Source organism: Ornithodoros turicata, chromosome 1, assembly GCF_037126465.1.
Source record: "Ornithodoros turicata isolate Travis chromosome 1, ASM3712646v1, whole genome shotgun sequence".
NCBI lineage: Eukaryota > Metazoa > Arthropoda > Arachnida > Ixodida > Argasidae > Ornithodoros > Ornithodoros turicata.
In genome coordinates, this window is record NC_088201.1 from 177688816 (window position 1) to 177709230 (window position 20415).

Genomic DNA, 20415 nt, shown 5'->3' on the forward strand with positions numbered 1-20415 from the left:
AGGAAAAAAGTGCGGTACTTCAAAAGGAGATAAGTGTTGTGTCTCAAGGAGGTGTTACCACTTACTAAGTAACTTGATTAAGTTTACATCAATACCTAGATTAACTGGCCTAAGCGTGATCTAATTGCGTGAAGTAATTGTTTGGGGTGCTTCGGTGTGTTCATATTTGCGAGGCATTACGTCGAAGACACCACTGTCGTTCACTAAAAGACTCTTTCTTGCTTCATATAAATCACACTAAACGCATACGCCTGTCTGAAACAACGGCTGTGATTCTACGGGGCGATTTCTTTTTACCATGCGGGTATATCATTTCTGGGACCGTTCTTTGTGGAACAATTTTTGTCCAGAACGCAGCACGGGAGATTATATACATGGCTGTTGTTAATCTCACATGGTTTCTTATTGAAATATTGGCTGGGGAACGTGCTGTAGTACAATCCCCAGCGCTGCACTGCAGTGACGGTCTAGTTTCGGAATGCAAAACATAACGTAATTAAGAATCGAACAGCAGGACACCTGTGAAACACTGTTAAGATACATCAGTATACTTGCACCTTACAAAATTGTGTGACGACAAACAACGATCAACGCCTGCAGCGCAATAAATACCCACAATCTCTGTTGCCTCCCATTGTTTTCTATGGGCGCACACAGCGCTTTAGGGCCTCCCAACATGGCGGCCCGAATGCGTGCCTCTCCCATGCGCGATCCAGCTTTTATACATAGAGATCAGTGGTTAAGACCTACCGAGCCGATGCGATGTACGTAAACTGAGGTGAAATGTTCTACCATGTTGCGGAAGAAGCACCGCATAGTTTACGCTGGTAAAATATGCTCATCTCTTGGTGTTAAGACGGTGAAAATATGTCGGTAAGCAGCAAAACGACACGTAAACAAAGCCACATGACCTCAAAATGACGTTTTCTATGACGTGCGACCAGGACAGGATGGCAGTTTTACCAAAAGCACCCGCTTGAGGGTAGTTACAACAATGGCGGGTTTGTGTCACCCCTGTGCGCGTTTCAATATGGTGGCGTCCACGGGAGAACGGTGTATACGCGCCTTCGTACTTGTCAGTGGATTCCAGCTTCACGTATCTGTGCTTGAAGATGGCGGACAGCCGGGTTCCGCTAGTTCCGCGATAAGTAAACAGTGCAGCAGCTGCGAACTCATTCGTGAACCAAGCTCAGTGATGTTGTGACCGGAAGTCGTCGTTTGTGTTTTGTGAGCACGTACAATTTGTATCAAGTCGCGTCTGCGTTAGCCCCTTTACAGCACTTGCCCATTGTAGGGTCAGTTATATTAGGAAATTGACTGACGTGTCGACAGCGTGTTATTTTTGCAAGAAAAAATCGTGCTATGTATTTGAGAAACCGCATACTGCTATGGGACAAGTTTTACGTACGATTGTGCAACACCGTCGACGATGTTATGGAACGACGAGCGACGTAAAACGAAATACAAATCACATTTTAAACTTTTTTAGTGGGATTCTGTGCATTTTCCAGAAGCTTTCTTTGGATCACACACTCCTATGTCATGCTGCGTCGTGTGGCACGCTATAAACTACTGCACTTCATGTCTAGCATCTGGACATTGTTTGCAATGAGCACCGTAGCACAAAAACATGCACACGAAAGCTCCAGAAGCCATGTGGTTGCACACTATGCAGACGCAAATGAAATACCAGAGCACGTATTGCCACTTAGAAATGGTGTTTCTAGAAATGTGGGGTCTGAAGGGTTAGGGCATAGCATAGATCCTATAAATCAAATAAGTGGGTGCACCTTATCCCTCTGTCGAGTGCTATTTCAACTCACAACTCAGCTTATGGGGTGTAAAAGTGTTAGAGGAAATTTATGTGACCTATCGTCCTGGGTGACATCACTGGCCAGTCCCTGAATTAATTCCGTACTCCGGTATTATTGCACAAATCACTATGTATTTAATATTTATCATGTAGGACATGACAAGCAATACGTAAGTTGCAACCCTGTCTGCAGCATTCTCGACTGCCTCTTACCTTTACAGTTACAGACACGTTACCAAACCATTCGCAAAGGGCAGTCTTACAGGGCTCATGTAACTTGTCTTCATGGAAGTTATGCGTCAGCATACCCATTGCACATGAAGCACAATTATATATGCTTGGACATCTATCATCTATCTAATCTTCTGAACCATATGTGTGGATGCATACGAAATTATTTTTATGTGCATGCTGTACCTTCGTAGTACTACATGTGCACACGAATAACAGTGAATATATGTGAAGTGGCAAAAAACAATGCTAGACTCTACCATTATTGTGCCCATTTAACTTCTCCACATTTATGTCTGGTGAACAGGGAATATTTCACTAGAAAAGAAGACGTTTGTGCATTGTTTGGCAAGCAAATAAATATATTTATTTACATTTACCTCAATCAACAATGTTGGGACCTGCTGCAAATATAAATGTCAACAAAGAAAGTACTTACAAATTATTCCAATGTATTCAAATGCAGATATGACAATTCTCTTTTTGTACCTCAGCACAGTAGAGTTTCAAAATTAACACACTGCACACCATAAGCAATCTTAAAGTGTCTCAAGAGGGGATTCACATAAAGCTCCAATAAAAGGCTCTGCAATCAAAGTTCCAAAAGACAAAGTAGTTAAAAAAATCTGAATAATCGGTTGCCATTGTGATGTGTACAACTATGTGCAGTTCATGAATGGAATAGGTTACCTCATTGCATTGCCTCCATGTGAGCATTAAAACAGGAAGCTTTCCACGTTGCTGTTTTTGTGGTTTTCTATGCTGTTTTCGTTTTTTTTTTTTTTTTTTTTGCAATAGCAAACATGGCCATAGTGAAACACAAGCAGCCAAGGACAGGATGAGACAGCTACATTGCGACTACTAGCTCTCAACTGATATGTTTATTAGCAGACTCTGGAATATACACATGTATGATGCTAAACAAATTACAATTTAATTTAACCAACAGAATAACAGACAAGAAAAAGGGTTATATATCTTCCCCCTCTCCTAATTCTATTTCACAGGCAGCCCTAGTAGCATTCTGAGTGTGCCCGTGCGTCCCCGTTGAGATTACGTATCTCGGACAGAAACAAATCCAACAGCGGACTCCTTACACATGCAACTGTCTTGGATTTCTCTAACCACTTGTTGTTTAAACGCAGCCTTGATCTCTGTGTTCTGGAAATTTAGGCAGCATCCAGGGTCCCTGCAATGTGTTGCCAAGTTTCTCGAGGTCATCAAAAGTCTGTCCTTGGCTGCCTGTGTTTCAATATGGCTCTCAGATACAAACTACCCCATTTCAACACAGTAGGAAACACAGATTTGTAAATAGCATCTGTTGATTGCACTGTACATACCCCGCATGTAAAGGATCATAGTGGATACTACATCTTCTGCAATAATGTCAGGAACACAAGAAAGCTAGATTTGAAACCACTCTTACATCGTAGTAGTAGTATTTGTGTGAAGCTACGCAATTCCTGTCCTGCAAATAATTTAAACCATATGTTTCATCTGCCAGCGTGATAATCCTCTGAAAAGCAATTCTCACTTGGCTGGAACTACCAGTTCTAAAACATATCCCTGACATGCGTAGCATCCGGGAGGAAAACCAATGGCAGCGGTGGAAAAGACAAACACACACGAGCTATGTTCTCACTGTGTAACAGCTGCTCTGGCTACTAAAATAAACATGTTCCAAATTAATATAACATGGCTTGACACAATACGCCGGCGAAAGCTAAGAAATAAGATTATTAGTTAAATGTACAATACGTAAACACTGCATTCAGGCGTTGCCATTCATCCCACTTAAAGGAAGTACTGAACTGTATGATAACATTACACGCTCGTTTGACAGAACTTGAACAAGATTACATAGCACAAGATAAAAGTAGAGTGAACACAATGTGCAGCTTTCTATTCACGCTTAATGGCCGCAACAGCAATGCATGAAGGCCACTGCTAAGTTGTGTTGAGAAACACCACTTTCTGTTTGCCATGTTTAGATGAAACGTACCTGACCTGATCCAAAGTAACCCTTCTGAGCCTGGAACACACAAAGAGAAAAACACAACACGCGCCGCAACATTAGCGGATAGGCAAATGAGCTGTGGCGACAAAGTCAACAAGTAATTCACTAAAAGTCAATGAGTGCCTGAAATATAACATCCCTGACCATAGTAACAGGACAGTCCACATTCAATTCCTGGTGCTAGCACTGACTGGCTTCTTCATGAATTATTTGTTGAAGTTTCCATGTGCTTGAGAACATGAACCATTCATCAACCACTGTATCCTCATGAGGCGATGAGGGTTTGTCATCCCAAAGAGACTCCCTTTTCTTGCACGTGCCCTTACGGTTGCTCACCACTGCAGAAAAAGAAGAAGAAAAAGAATGTAATGACAAGAAATGGATAACTTTATAATGACTGTGCACAACAGAAAGAAGACTTTCGCACAGAAGGCTGTAATTCTTCAGGGCTAACATCAAGTTACAAAATTCCAGAATATATAAGACATGTAAGGCAGAAAGCAAGTAGAGCGAGGGTTGGTACAAATATACAAATAAAAATAAAATAAAAGAGGGTACGACGCCATCAGTTTCAAGCCGGCAAGGGATGAGTTGTGTAGCATAATACATGTATGACCACGGCGGCCAGATAAGTACTTGGCACAAAAAGAATTCATGGGCGATACATTCAGGGAAACAGTGCTACAGCTGCAGTGTCTTGTCAACTCAACCCTTGCCGGCTTGAAACTGATGGAGTTGTACCCCTTTTTATTGTATTATATATGTTTGTATATTTATCTTTATGTCTGTACCAACCCTCAATTTCTACCTTACAACATGTTTTATATATGCTGGGATTTTGTAACTTCACGTTAGACATTAACAAGATCAGCCTTGTGCACGAAAGTCTCGTCTGATTTAGATGCTCTCAGAAGTCTTCTCTCTGTTGTGGATCTCTATGGCAGGATACCTGCACATTGCTGTTCTGCATTCTGCGGCTTTGCAGTAAGATTATCGACTTTGGATAAAAAGACTACACAGCACTGCTCAGGTATTTTAGCCTATCGAATAGCATGTATGCAGTATGCACACGATATTTGTGCAGTGGACCCACTAAAAATGTAATGAATGTTGCATTGCCCACAGTAATGCAACAAGTTCAACACAAGTATTGTAGAATCTAGGTATTTTAGCTTACACGCCAATCCAGTACCACTATCCAGTGTGAAGTTGTGACAAATAAATGGTTTCCATTTTCCATAGCTCTCAGAATACAGACAGTGAATTAATAAGAGTACACAATGTTAACATGAATTCTTTGCTATTCTTCAACCAAACATTCACAGATAGTAAAGGCACCTACCTTAATGAACGTTGATATCAGTGAAAATTCTAAAAAGTTATCAGAGATGACATAATATTCTGCCTGTCCGAAATAATTGTATGTCCAACAGTAATCCTGCTAACAGTAACAAAAACGTGCAAAAGACAAATTAAGACAAAAGACAACGAAGAAGAAGTCAACTACGGCGGACGTGTTCTCTGGCATCTCTTGCAATCTAACTCACATTTTATTACAACTTCTGCCATATCTCATAAGAAGCTAGCTTTTGGGAAGACCTCTAAGGCTTCGGGTGGGTCTGTATCAGCGGGTTTCGCTGCTGAAGTCCCCCCAGGTAGGGCAGCACTCTGTCCATGGATACTCCAGTTCCATGCTCCGACATGGACCAGAACATACCAGACGTCGCCAACATGGGCGACTTTTCCGACACCGATTCAGAAACGGTCATCGACCGGACAGGAAGGCCTTCAACACCATTCGGGACTGCCTCTGAAGACGGCGCTCAGGTGACTGATGGCGAGGGCGATTTTATCACTCCTCGATATCATCGACGACCAAAGAGGCTTCGCCAGAGAAGCGACGAAGCACTTACTGCCAGCGGCGTTTGCCGAACAGTACTAGTACGGCCTATAAAAGGTTTTACCATCGCGCCGCTGACGCACCTTAAGGTGACCGCCGCACTTTCAAAGATAGCCCCTGATGACATCGCTCAGATCAGGACGAATTGGCGCAAGAATGTCGTCGCCGTGGACCTCAAAAGTGCCTCAAGTGTGCAGAAACTTCTCAACATACGCTCTCTTTGCGACATGCCTGTGAAGGCCTTCTTACCTGTAGCCAAGGAAGCCGTCCACGGCATCATCCGTGATATAGACATCGACCTTAGCGATGACGTTATACTGAAGCACTTGAGTGCTCCTACCACTATCACGGGTGCCAGAAGGATGGGAAAGAACAGCAAACTCGTGAAGGTCACATTTGCTCGAAGGCCTCGTCCAGATACGCTAAATTTTGGGCTTGTCAGCATACCTGTCTATGAATTCCGAGAGAGACCTGTCCAGTGCTTAAAGTGTGGTGGCTTTGGGCATATTGCACCGGCCTGTAACAATGAACAAAAATGCGGCAAGTGCTCTGGTCCACACAGAGCTGAAGACTGCATCGGGGTTTCCATCAAGTGTGTGAATTGTGGACAGGAGCATGAAACGAAAGACAAGAACTGTCCCGTACGCCGGCGGGAAGTAAAAATTTTGAAATACCAAAATGAACATCAAGTAACTGCAAAGACGGCGAGAGTAGCGATCAGACAAGAGGGGCAAAGGGCACCAGACAGGGCGCGACCCTCAGTTGAAATATCAACCTACAGCGACTTTCCCCGCTTAAAGGACACCGACCGACTAGACCAAGCGGAGCATGCACATCGTCCGCAGCTCATTTCCAGTACAGTCAATGCCTGTCAGACCCACAGAACATACAAAGATGCGGTTGGTGTTACGGTCGGTGGCAGTCATCACGATCCCCCAGGACATAGTCCAGTCCCCAAGTCCATTCCTGGGCGCAAAGCCTCGAAGAACCCTCAAGACGAACTTTCGGGAGACGACATGCCTAGCAGTCAACCACCGACTATTAGACGACATGTCACAGAAGTGACGTCCCCAGACCTCGTTGACGCTTCCACCACGCTGTACGAAATGGTGCGACCTCTCTTCATTGCCCTAAAGAACTACCTCAGTTCTCCAAACGTCCACCCACAGAATCGCATTGCCATTGAAATTGTCCTCTCCTTGGAGGAGGTACTAAAAAGGCTTCTGTAATGCACTAATACAGCTCCCTGCATATATCAGAAGTCCGTCATGGCCATGAGCCCATTAAGGGATGTTCATCCGCATGCGGCTACAACTGCGAAAAAAGCAACAATCTTCCAGTGGAACTGTAACAGCCTGCGTCAGAAAATAGGGGATTTCCGTAACTTCGTCTTTCGCCATAAGTTCCCTATCTTAGCTCTGAGTGAACCAAGAGTGGACCCCACATTCAGGCTGTCAGGTTATGAGGTGTACTCCTCCCAACAAGCCCACGGTCTGAGTAGAGCCGTGTTGTGTGTACGGAAGGAAATACCCTGTGCTTGCTTGCGCGCTTCCACGGATGACCATTTCGAATACGTGACGTGCCGGGTTCGACTGCGGAGCAGTTTCATTACGGTGAGCAGTGTGTATATAGCCTCGAATGTAAGAGTTACCATGGACCAACTCAGAGCTCTCTTCAGTGCTGTACCTTCACCCATAATCGTCTGCGGAGACGTGAACGCACACAGTGTAATATGGGGTAGCGAGCACACCGATGCTCGCGGCCGACTGTTTGAAGCTATTATGGACGAGTTCCACCTTGTTGCACTCAACGACGGGTCACCAACGTTCTTCCGTGGCACGCGTTACCATAGCTCAATAGATGTCACAATATGTTCCCGTGAAGTTGCCCGTGAGCTCGAGTGGTGCACCTATGCTGACTCAATGGGGAGTGATCATATCCCAGTGCTCATCACACATCATGCATCCAGCCGTCTTAAGAAACAACGACAGGTGCGTGTCACAGATTGGAGGAAGTATAGGTCCCAATCTGCTCTACATATAGCCGGCGCAACAACCGCTGAAGAATTTATTACTGCCTTGAAAAGCACAGCGGAGGGAGTTTGTAAGGTAGTCTCAGTGCCCGAAACGTATGCTCGGGCTGACGTGGAGTATGAACGGTTGCGAGCAATCCGACGACGAGCAGAAAGAAGATTCCGCCGATCTGGGAACCTATGCGACTATCGTGAAGCGTGCCGTCTGCAGCGTCTCATTCGGCGTCACTTACAAAAGTTATCCCGGCAAGAGTGGCAGTCGTTCTGCTCCACACTTACACCATTTATCCCCGCTACACGTGTGTGGCATATGATAAAGGCACTCGGATCAACAAATACACAACTGTATCCGTTCAGAGCACTTGCCCTGCATCGAAACTCCGACGAGAGATCCATCGCAAACGAATTCTGCAGCCTGCTTGCTAGGCCATCCGAGGCGTCAAAGACTCAATCATATCACCTGTCGGAAGAGATCGCCAAGAACACTACAATACTGACCGAAGATGCCTCTCCAGGTGCATTGGGCCTGAGCTTCACTCTTGCCGAGCTTAGTGCAGCGACACAATCACGAAGCAGCAAATCATCACCGGGTCCCGACGGTGTGACGTACAAACATATCCGCTGGCTGGATGTCGCAGCACAGAAGACTTTACTACATATCTTTAACAAAAGCTGGTACGATGCTGAACTTCTCACATCGTGGAAAGTAGCCAGGGTCATCCCGGTCTTAAAGCCAGGGAAATCACCCCGAGACTTATCATCCTTCAGGCCAATAAGTCTATCGAGCTGTGTATGTAAAGTGCTAGAAAAGATGATTCTAAGCCGACTGGAGTGGTTTTTAGAGACGGAGAAGCAATTCCCAGACTGCATGGCCGGCTTTCGCAAAGGCAGGTGCACCATGGACGGGATCCTGGACTTAATTACCTTTGTAGAACACGAGCGCGCCGAGGGTCGGATTACGGTCGCAGTGTTCCTCGATATCCGAAGAGCGTATGACACGGTAAGCCACAGCCATGTTGTCCATGAACTGTATGCTCGCGGGATCAAGGGTCGGACCCTACGTTGGGTTGCGGATTTTCTTCGAGGGCGGTCTGTATACATGAAGACAGAAGATGGAGACAGCGACAGATACGACCTCCCGAGCGGAGTGCCACAAGGCAGCGTTCTCAGTCCGTTGCTTTTCAATGTGGTTATGGCGGACCTTCCACAGCACCTGCACAAAAATATACACATTAGTATGTACGCCGATGACATCTGCCTATGGACATCGGGCGTACAGTTACCAGCGCTGCAACGGCGGCTTCAAGATGCCCTCGACTGTACGGTAGCATTCTTGACGCAGAGGGGAATGGACATATCTCCCGAAAAGACGGTCTTCCTACCCTTCACACGGAAAAAGATGAACAACTTCCAATTGCAGCTCTCGACACAGCCAGTCCAGCGGGTTTCACATCATCGCTTTCTGGGAGTTATAATCGACGCACAATTAACATGGGCCGCCCATACCAAGCATCTGAAGGGCAGAGCCGACGCTCGGATTAACATACTACGGCATCTCACGGGGCCCCGGTGGGGAATGTCAACGTCGTCACTACTCACTGTGCACAGAGCCCTCATCCAGCAAATGGCAGCGTATCACCTTCCAGTTCTGAACAACATTTGCGCTACGTCGGAGAATATACTGCAAGGCGTCTTAGCAAGGAGTTTGAAGGTCTGCCTTGGGGTACCAAGTGCCACCTCTAACACACTGACCATAGCAGAGGCCAAAGAACCTCCATTCGAGGCACTAAGGGTGCGTGAAACGGTTCGGCATTACCCTCGCCTGTGCACTCAGCATGATCACCATCCCCTGGTGCGGAAGCTGCTTCGCCGAAACTCTTCTTTCTTAAAAGCACTCTCTCCATATAGACGTACATTGCCAACAGCACGGCCGCAACAAGCGGACCCACACCCTCCATGGACGCTACAGACACCCCCTATCTGTACCACCGTGCCTGGGATCAACCAGGGAAAGTCAAGCCTCCCGCCTTTCGCCATGAGACAGTACTGCCTCGAATTGATGGAAAGGCACAAAGGCCGTGTAGCCATCTTCACCGACGGGTCCACGACTCTATCCGGGTCTGCCTCCGCATTTGTAATACCAGAGCACAAGAGGGAAGGCATAGCACGACTGTCTCACAGGACCTCATCGACGGCAGCGGAGCTGGTAGCCGTACAGCTAGCCATGAGTTACCTTGCCACGCTCGAGCTGCCTGCGCAATGGATAGTGTACTGCGACTCTAAAGCCGGCCTTCAAGCTATCTCATCGTTCTTGGAAAAAGGCCGTACGGCTTCAACAGTACGAGACCTCCTGTTAGGGTATCGCAAGTGCACAGACATCGGTCACGACGTCATTCTTCAGTGGATACCTGGCCATATTGGCATAAGTGGTAACGAGAAGGCGGACGAAATGGCGAACATCGCACACCTGTCATCGACAGAATATCTTGTCACGTTTTCAAAGCAGGACATCAAATCTTTCTTAAAATCTATGACTGATGACATCCGCAGGACAAAATGGCACCAAACCGACAGTGGTCCGTCACTGCTGCGCACGCTGGACCCGGAGCTGAATTTTACGATACCTTCCAAAACGCCCAGACACATAGAAACTCTCCTGCATCGTCTACGCCTGAATGTGCCCTATGGTCGCCAGTTTCTTCATAAAGTGGGCAAGGTGGACTCGCCCAACTGTCTACTGTGCGGGACAGTGGAAAACACTGAACATATCATCATGCATTGTCCAAAACATGCTGCACAAAGAGGCATCTTGAGGCTGACCCTTGGCCATCTCGACAGCAGGGACTTCAGCATAGAGAAAGTCTTAGGCGTATGGGACGCTAACCACAGGGACGCGGCCTTCAATGCTCTTGTCAATTTCATTGTGAAATGTGGACTAGAAACTCTATACTAGACGGAGCGTGGACATTACGGCGGATGTGAACGGCGCGCTCGGTCCTGCGTTGTCGTGGTCGAGACGCTCACCCCGGTGAGCTTTTGCGGTGCGCTCGCACATTCTGTGGTGCAATCGTACCGTTTCCTTTCTTTTTTCTTTTCTGCTTTGGGGTGTACCGTCTTTCTTTTTTGGGGGGTAGCAGAATTCGCTTGCGCGAATTCAACCTCCCCTTGTTATTTTACCAACCACCACCACCACAAATTAAGTGAACTAATGTAACGTACCTTCTATATCAGACAGTGAAGCTTGTACAACCCCATCCACAGGGACCAGTGTCCAGACAGCAAAAGTGCTTGAACTGAGAGATAGCAGCTAATCGGAATGGCGACCTTTGTTTTCCACCCTGAAAGCACAGGTTGTAATGTTGAGGGCAGATTTAAGAGTGGTGTCAGGATGTCTGCATCAGAGCGCCCATGAAAATTGGAACATAGGTGAATACTCAAATTTTAACATCACATTGTCATACCTGTTGGGGGCAGCTAGACTGCAACTAACGTGTCAGCAATTTCTTCATGCACCAGATGCAAGCCAGATCGAGCTTCATTTCCGCCTTCAGCGTGCACCTGTGGTAATCCACAAGTTAGATTATCAATACTGTTGTGTTGTTAATCGTGGCTATATCAGAGTTAGCGCAGTAGGACAGCTGCACAATCGATTCATGAAGGTTGCTATTTTTATATCTGAACCTCGACTTACCTTTTTGCTATCGTTTTTTGCCTTGATCCTCTGTGGCACGTTCAAAATTTGTGTGTCTGCATCTTAGATTTTCATCAGACGATTTCGTGCCGAGATTCCAAATTGCCTCTGGATGGAGTCGCGCATAACCTATGATAACATTCGTGGACGAAATCTTTGGAGTGGAACTTAGCAGGCACCGCTGTCGCTGTCAGCCAAGAGCTCCGCACTGCTTTGTCTTTTGGCAGCTTATAATAGGTAACATTTGAATGCTGCGATGAATTGAACAGCGTAGCACCGTCGCATTCTCAACGACTTCGCCGTGGCGTATCACGTATCATATCACTCCAGCCCATAAAAGGCAAGGTCAAAAGAAGGAAGTGGACTTTCCAAACGACGCCGTGCCAAAAGAAAAAAAATCACATGCTTTGTTTCCGGCTTAGCAATAACATAACAGCTGTTCGCTTATGTACGATGCACAGAGGACGACACGAAAGAAGCCAAGCGGCCAAGCCAAGAGTCCATGCCAAGCCAAAGACAGGTAAACCGAGAGCAGTGACGTCGGTCCGCCCGTGCGCAGGGTTTGCCGACGGTCTGACGGGCGGGCATGGGAACTAAAAAAAAATGTTTTCTAAAAAACTACGAACAGTTGGACCAAAATATTTCGCACACATATTCAGTGTTCGCTAATGAACACACAGCGCGAGTATCACTCAGTTCTGCGGCACTTCAAAATCGGCATATCTGACCTTTAACGTCCCTCGCGGAGAACGGCGTGTCACAGCAACTTGTACCCTGCCACCAACTTGCTGCCGTACTCAGCCGTGTTCGAACCCGCTACCTTGACATGAAAAGGCGAACACGCTACAGAGTTAGCATTACTTGTAAGAAGTGAACTAACAAGTGGAACACAACACAACAACACAGACCATGATGGTGGTGGTATGAAGCCACGAAAGTTCACACACAGTTGAAAGCACCTCTGACCACGGTCAACAAGTTACCGTCACCAGTGCTGTGTATTAAACGAGAGTCTGGCCATTCGTTGGACCTGCATATACCTCGAGCTACACCAACATTTTGAGGCATTTTGAAGAATCACAGGTTGCGATACAGCTCCCTGTTATTACAGGTTATCCAGTAGTCTTCACCCTTATTTACGGGGGTCACCATGTTGGAGAAACTGGATTGATTTGGGCTGAAACGGATATCTCTGATGACGTAGAAAACGGACGGATTTAGCAGGCACTTTTATCAAAGACATCTGCATGGAGAGAGGCACGTAGGAAGACTCAGAGCTGCAGAAATGTATCAGAAATGGTTGCCTGCAGAACTGATTCACCACGAGAGCGGCGGAACCGCTTCTTCGTACGCAGACAGCCGCCGATATGATCTCTTAATCTTGTAACATAAGCAGATGGAATCAAATGGGCAAAGTTGTATGCATACATAAAATTCGATTATATAACCCCATCAACAGCTGCGGAGCTCTATGTCATCCTTTTTTTCTTTCAGCGGCACATCGTTGATTCTACACCGCGGGAATGGGCAGCCTTCACTGACTCAAAATCTGCACCGCAAGCTATTGAAGAATCTGGCATACGAGGCCTCATCCGCACTCCTAGTGACGGATGTCTTAATGGCTTACCACACTGTGTACGAAGCAGGGCACAGGCTTGTTGTCCAGTGGGTTCCAGCCCATTGTGGTGTCATGGAGAATGAACAGGGAGACGGCGTCGCAGAAGCAGCTCTCCTGTCTCGGAGACGGATTACTGCTGCGCTGCTCAGACGAGACCGCCGCTCCATTCTTCGACTCCTCGTGACACTGCTTGCGACCCGCCAATGGACAACTGACATGCTGTTGCTCTAGAAAATCTCGGACACATTCTTCTTCATTGCCCACACTACCAACTTTTCCGAACAACACCCTCCAGGTCTCCTAATCAGCTGGACTCTCGCCCTCCCTCTCTCTCAAAATGGCTTGGTCCCTGGCCAAATCCATCCCACCATCCACCCATCTCATCGTCATCATTTATTGTTGTTGTTCTTGCTGTTTGGTGTTGTGTTGTTTTGTTGTTGTTCACTGTTGTTGTTGTTGTTGTTGTGGCCAGCCCACCAACGCTCTGCCCTCAAAGCTCTTTTGACCTTTTTAGACACCATAGGGGGCTTCGATCCTTATTGTGAAGGGGTTTATTATTTCATTCCCCATATCGCGACCAGCAGTGAAACTTCCCATTCGTCGTCTTAGAACAAGGGTCGTGTTGTTTTTTCTGCAAGTTTCTTGAACAACAACAACAACAGATAAATTAATGGCGATGAATCGGGAAACTCGCGACATGAGGTGCTGCCCATTACCCCAAGGCACAATGGGCAGGATGAGATGTGTCCTGATGGTGAGATTATGAACGACGCTGAATATGGGTCGATACTCTGTGGTGTCACTGAGACATCAACAGAACAGTAGGCAAAACCACAGCACACAAAAGCACACACACACCGCACACAGGTACGCAGGATCATCATATAGGGCAGAGAGGAGACCAGTGTCCGGAGAAAAACCTTAAAGTACTCAAAAGCTTTGCGATGGTCGATCTGGTTAGACCAAGGGCCGAGGATGGTTGCCAATGTGAATGGTGCGGTCGCGATCGATTGCAGAGCTGCTCTTTGGGGGGTGTAAAGATGGCAGTCGAGGAGAACATGCTTGGTATCCGCCAAAACAGCACATCGAGAGCAGATGACTGCGCTCCGACTCCGACTCTATGCAAGTTTGTCGAGATCATGTTCTTCACTAGGATTAACGTTTGCAGCTCTCCCCGGGCCGACTATTCTGGGGCCCAGGCCGACCGGAGTGCATCGAGAAATGGCCCGACTCAGCCCTATAGCCTGGGCCTTCCTGTTTTTATGCGGCCTGGGCCGGCCCGGTGGCTCAGTGAGCAGAACCCGGCCCAACTCGATGACTCAGCCAATAGAACATTCTTGATTGCAAATGCAGCAAGAGACGCGGACAGGTAGGTTAAACAAATACGACAGGGGAGAACCACACCGACAACCAACTACCCCGCTACAACCCGCTTGTTCAGCCAATAGAGCCCGGCCTACCATTTCCAGCTGTGACTCGCGCGTTTCTAGCGCTTATTAAACAGATTTATACGTAAGAGAAGGCAATGCCACAACCATTCAAAGCCTGGCAGTTTAACACCGCGACAACACGAGATCAAATTAAATCCGGAACGATTTTAGTAAGACGTCAGCCTGCAGATCACTGAGTTCTACTTGCAAAGCGGGATAATACACATCCGTGTGTGACGGGAAATACAGACGCTATTTCTTACACCATAGAAACAGGGAACAAAGACCGCAGGTTTTCCCCCTCGTTTTAATCAATTGGTCACTCAATTTACTCGAAGGGCTACCCAGTTTAATCCAAGCAAAACTATGCATAATGAAGTGTGTCGCCAGAAATTTGCATTAAAATTTGTGAGATTCTGGTCATGATTACAAATTCGATGACTATTGCTATCTACAATATTGTACACAAGTATCCATGACTACTGGTTGCCATTATGGCATTTAATGGCTATTTTGCATATACGTGTCATGACTCGACTTTCCGCGACTACAGCTGCTACAAACAGTGTAATGCGAGAATCCATGACTACTGCGTGTCATGATGACATTTCCGGACAGGAGCCGCCGATATTTCGAACAGAGATTGTGCTCTGTTTCGAACAGAACAGTCTCTGTTCGAAATATCGGCGGCTCATGTCCTGAGGCTTCCTTCGTAGTTCTCTATCGGTTCGCTAGATTTCTACCCGTCTATGTAACTCGACTTTGCGCGACTACAGCTGCTTCAAACAATGTATTGCCATGATTCATGACTACTGCGCGTCATTGTGACATTTCAGGACCGGTTTGGGCATAGGGCGTATAATAGCTTGCAATTACGATATTTCATGGCTATTTTGGTCACACGGGGCATGACTCGGCCCTACGCAGCTTCTGCGGCTTCCCACAGTGCCACACACTGTTTTATGACTGCCGACTACCATTATGATATTCGTGGCCATAAAACAGTGTTTGACACGCCCTGAAGCAGATGAGTTGCATCAAGTCGGGTCATGTAGAGATCATGAAAATATCACGGAATGTCATAACAACCATCGGTACACTCTTAACTCGGTACCCTTTATTGTAACTTTTAGCGATGTGTAACCTTTATATAGACGTAGATTTCCAAATATCGTAGAGGTTACACGTCCGATACCTCTATTTAGAGGTTAAACACGACTTGTAACGTGACACTGGAGGAGCAATAGAGGTTACTTCAGAGTTTAACGGAAATCCAATCGTCGTAACTTATAAATGTACCCTTTATAGGAACGTTGTAACTTCTAAACGAATTCCGCGTTTGAATTTCCTTCGTTTGTTTTTGTTGTTTCTTTGCAAGGTAACCTGTATAAAAGGTACTGCTGAAAAGTCACTGTGTTCTCGTTCAAGCCGCACATTCAATCATTCAGTACGAGAGTGTCTCTGCGTCTGTACGAACTGCGGATCGTGTTCAGAATTGTGAAGAAAGCACGAGGTTGAAGTGATAGAACTTTATCAGGGCATTTCTACGGTATGTTCACTACCAAGTTTACGTAGTTACGTTTTTGCTGGACAGTCTAGGAACACTAACCGCAGCACCGTTTGTCTCTTCAACACGGTTCAACACAGTTTGTATGTGTGCGTGTGTGTGTTACGTCCGTTATTTGCTTAGTCATTTGTCATCCTTGTGTTTTACTTCTTGGTTTGCTTCTGATTAACCATAGCCGCGTCGCTGATGTGTCATTCTGACATATCAGAAAGGAATAGAAATGTGTTCGGCGCACTGAAGAGGAAGTTGCAACAACGTGAGGACTGTGAAGTGTATGCCTTCTTGAAACTGAATGTCGTTCACCACAGCTGAAGTGTTGGTATTGTGACGTCCTCGTGCTCTTGCCTCAGCTGTAGTTCCAGGTTTGCCAATTAAATAATACGTATGCTCCAGTTTCAATTATTTCTTTCTTTCATTTGTTGTGCATGTGAATCTGTACATGTAGTGATCACTCGGTTTTCGCCACTGGATGTCTTTAGATGAATTACGGGTATTATAGCGATACGTTGCGAATGACAGTATGCTTTCTGCACTGATGACAGCTCATTTTGAGCACCATTTGTTCTGTAGCGTCTGTGAAGAGACAAGCGTTAGAGACAGCCATGCCTTGCGGAATCTCTAACTTTTACGTCGGTGTGGCGGTTAGGAGACAGTAACCTCTAGGTGATCTGTGTAACGTTTATAGAGGGTATTGCCCATAGGTTACAAGGTAACTTCTGAAATAGAGGGTAAAACTTTTGAGATTTTTACCCTTTACTAGAAGGTACCAGGTTAAGAGTGTAGTCATAAAACACAATATGACACTGTGTAAAGCAGTGGTAGTCCCATAAAGATATCATGAAAATAGTCATGTAATGTCATCATGACGATGGGATGTCATAAAACACTGTACGACACTGCTTTAAACTATTGCAGCCCCATAAACTCCAGTAATGGTACATATGGAAAGGGTCTTGGAAAGTCATAATGACAGTCGGTAGTGATAATTCACTGTATGACACTGCTTGAAGCAGCGGTAGTCTCATAAACTCGATTGGTGTCACATATTCTGAAAATAGTCAAGAAATGTAATAATGACCATCGGTAGTCATAAAACAGTGTATGACACTGTTGAAGCAGCAGTAGCAAAAATCGAGCCGAAATGAGCGGAAAAACCCTTGCACTTGGGCGAACTTGGTGCACCTCCCATGGGATGCGCCTATCCCCGTGTGTGATCTTCATTGCGCCGCCATCCGTAGGGCATGGTCAGTGTTTCCGTTCGAATTTCTCCCGCCAAAGTACAGCGGAATTGCGCAGTTTGCGAGCAACGCTGAGATGTCACGTGGCATAACAGGAGGGCGCCATCCGCGCACGTGATGGCTGGCGTGAGCGATGAGAGCGCATTCCCGTGCGTTTCGATGCATCCACACGGTGTGGGAATTTGTGTGTCTCATCTACTCTGTCCGTGTCCGTGTCTCTCGGTCTTCTTCATGGTACGTACGGTGATCCTCGATTCTCGTACATCTAAGTGCTGCTTCAAGCGTCGCAGTTCTTTCTCCGGGAGAACCTCCTGGGACGACAACACAAACGCGAAAAAGACCATTGGATATGTCGAGGTGAGACTGCACGTCATTCGGCTAGGGTTCCTCGTTTTCGGGTTTTATGATTTTTCAAATTCGGGAGTAAAAATCGGGGGCTATTTACACACGAGAATTCGGGGAGAAATCGGGCGCTACGATCTCTCTTTGAAATGTCATCGGGGAATTTTCAGGTGAAACGAAAGGCATATGAAACGAGCCATTGCTGTGACACTTGGACGAGAAACAAGAATCTTTATATTTCCGCTCGGAACTGGGACAGAGAATGACCACGGTATTCAAACGCCTGCCCACGAGCTCCACAAAAGTTCGTGTTTCACTCCTGCAGAAGGGGATTATAAAAAACAAAGGACAAATAGGTTTTCACTAGAGTCTAGTTGTCACAAATAGCTCTCTTTGCTGATACTATGGTTCACTTTTCCAACGGGTTAGCTAGAACGACAAGTTGAAGGATCGTAAGGATTTCGGGTAAGTATCGGGTTTTACCCGAATTCTGGAAAACTTATTCGGGGGGGGGGGGGGAACTATCGTGAAAAATCGGGTTTAACCCGGAATCGAAGAACGCTAAATTCATTCCACACTGGTTGCATATAAGGAGGCTTGCACATCGTTCTTCACAGATACGTAAGGAAAGCCGTCTCCTTCCTGAACCAAAAATGTCCCACGATAGAGCCCCCTAGCCCGAGATTAGAGCACTAAAGCCTTTAGTGAATCTAGTATGCCCCACGTTCCCTGGTCACTTGTCTTTGTTTCAGCAGCGCCCCTGTGAATGTAGACGGCGACTTCCGCCGCATGCGCGCACTTGCCACAAATCCACTCTGCAATCGCAGGGCGCAGTTACAATGGCTATTTCGTTGTTCATCCTCAATAATATCTCCATTTTAATCAGTGAAGTCATGTATCAACTCATGCGAACTCTTCCCTTGAGCAGAACTTGTCAACTGCGATTGTTGATCTGTGTCAGCTGAACACACTGCCCATATACAGGGTGCGTCACGTAAGACTGACCAGAATTTTTATTAAAAAGCTATGGGAGCAGCATAGATGTTGTTTTTGCAGTTGAGTTCTACGGCCAGGCGGACATCCTCTGGAAGAGAGTAACTACCAGATGACTAATTACCTGAAATTCATTAATTATATTTTAAAGCGAGATAGCAGATTGAGAGACTATCCTCGTTGAACACCATTCCACGTTTAAAAAATCCTGAAACACGCACGTGTTCAAAGTTCTTGTTCAAAGTCTTGTGTTCAAAGTTCAGTTCTTGTATGCAAATGAAACCAAAAAAGCGCGCCTGAGAAGCGAATCACCCACGCCGACGGAGGTTTATCTGGACCGGAAAACGGTTTTTCTGGCCAGCTGAGCGGCACCTGCTCCAATTATCTTCACCGCTTCAAATCACGTGGCTCTCTGACGTGAAAAGAGCGGAGCGTTCCCGGTCGCCTCGGTTTCGGTTTCGGCTCATTTGCATACCGAAATTCGGGGATGGATATTTGAACGCACGTGCGGGTTTCAGGATTTGTTAAACGTGAAATGGCTTGCAACTAGGATAGTCCCTCAATCTGCCATCTCGCTTTTGCGCGAAATCCCCTAATTAAAATGTTAATTAATGAATTTTAGGTAATTAGTCATCTGGTAGTTACATACTCTCTTCCAGAGCATGTCCGCCTGGCCGTAGAACTCAACTGCAAAAACAGCATCTATGCCGCTCTCATATAGGGCTTTTATAAAAATTCTCGTCAGTCTTACATGACCACCCTGTATGTGGTAGCCGTGATCGTGTGTGTCCTCATTCAGCCAGTGAACTTGGCCAGTGCGGGACAGAAGCTCGTCCTTATCGATATTCCGGCCTCGGAAAAACGCTTCGATGTTAACTAAGAACTTAAAACCAGTTAATATTCGCAGAAAGGAGAGATCCGATGCAGTGCCTAGGGTCACCGTCGCCATCGTCCACGCAGGTAACGACAGACTCGCAACGAGGGGGCGCTGACGAACGCCCGATAGTGGCGGCGCCAAACAAGTGATCCAGGCTTATAAAGGGTTGTTCACTTCAATCTCACTTGAGTTGGATCCACTTTCCTTGGGACAGCATCCTCCATAGCGTTTCTCGAAACGCAACGTAGATTGGCCACTGAAAGCACAGGGGTGGCACAAACCCGCCATTGTTGTATCTACCCTCAAGCGGGTGCCTTTGGCAAAACTGCCATCTTGTCCTGGTCGCATGTCACAGAAAACGTCACTTTGAGGTCATGTGGCTTTGTTTACATGTCGTTTTGCCGATTACCGACATATTTCCGTCGTCATAAAGCCAAGAGATGAACGTATTTGGCTAGTGTAAACTATGCGGTGCTTCTTCTGCAACATGGTAGCCCATTTCTGCTTAGTTGATGTACACCGCATCTGCTCAGTGAGTCTCAACACGCGGTCGTCATCACGTCTTTGGGAGTCGTCAAAAGTACCAGACCTTATGTGCAAAACTGTGCATTTTACTGCGAGATTATCGTGCAAAAATAATTACCGTGACCGAAAGACATCCAAAAC

At 46.4% G+C, this 20415-nt stretch overlaps 2 protein-coding genes across 4 annotated transcripts in view; one reads left to right on the forward strand and one right to left on the reverse strand.

The window, feature by feature from the left end:
* Nucleotides 1-20415, reverse strand: part of LOC135373363 (uncharacterized) — a 93332-nt gene that overhangs the window by 29193 nt on the left and 43724 nt on the right. Inside the window, exon 4 of one of the 3 annotated variants that reach the window (XM_064606578.1) lies at nucleotides 13312-13488. The exons of the other annotated variants lie outside the window; for them this stretch is intronic. Within the exon in view, the coding sequence (XP_064462648.1) occupies nucleotides 13312-13488 (177 nt within the window). The remainder of the gene's footprint in view (nucleotides 1-13311; nucleotides 13489-20415) is intronic. 3 annotated transcript variants of the gene reach the window in all.
* The window catches only part of LOC135373342 (uncharacterized), a 158262-nt gene continuing 155561 nt past the window's right edge, over nucleotides 17715-20415 (forward strand). The window contains exon 1 of the mRNA XM_064606562.1: nucleotides 17715-17894. Within this exon, the coding sequence (XP_064462632.1) occupies nucleotides 17769-17894 (126 nt within the window). The 5' untranslated portion in view covers nucleotides 17715-17768. The remainder of the gene's footprint in view (nucleotides 17895-20415) is intronic.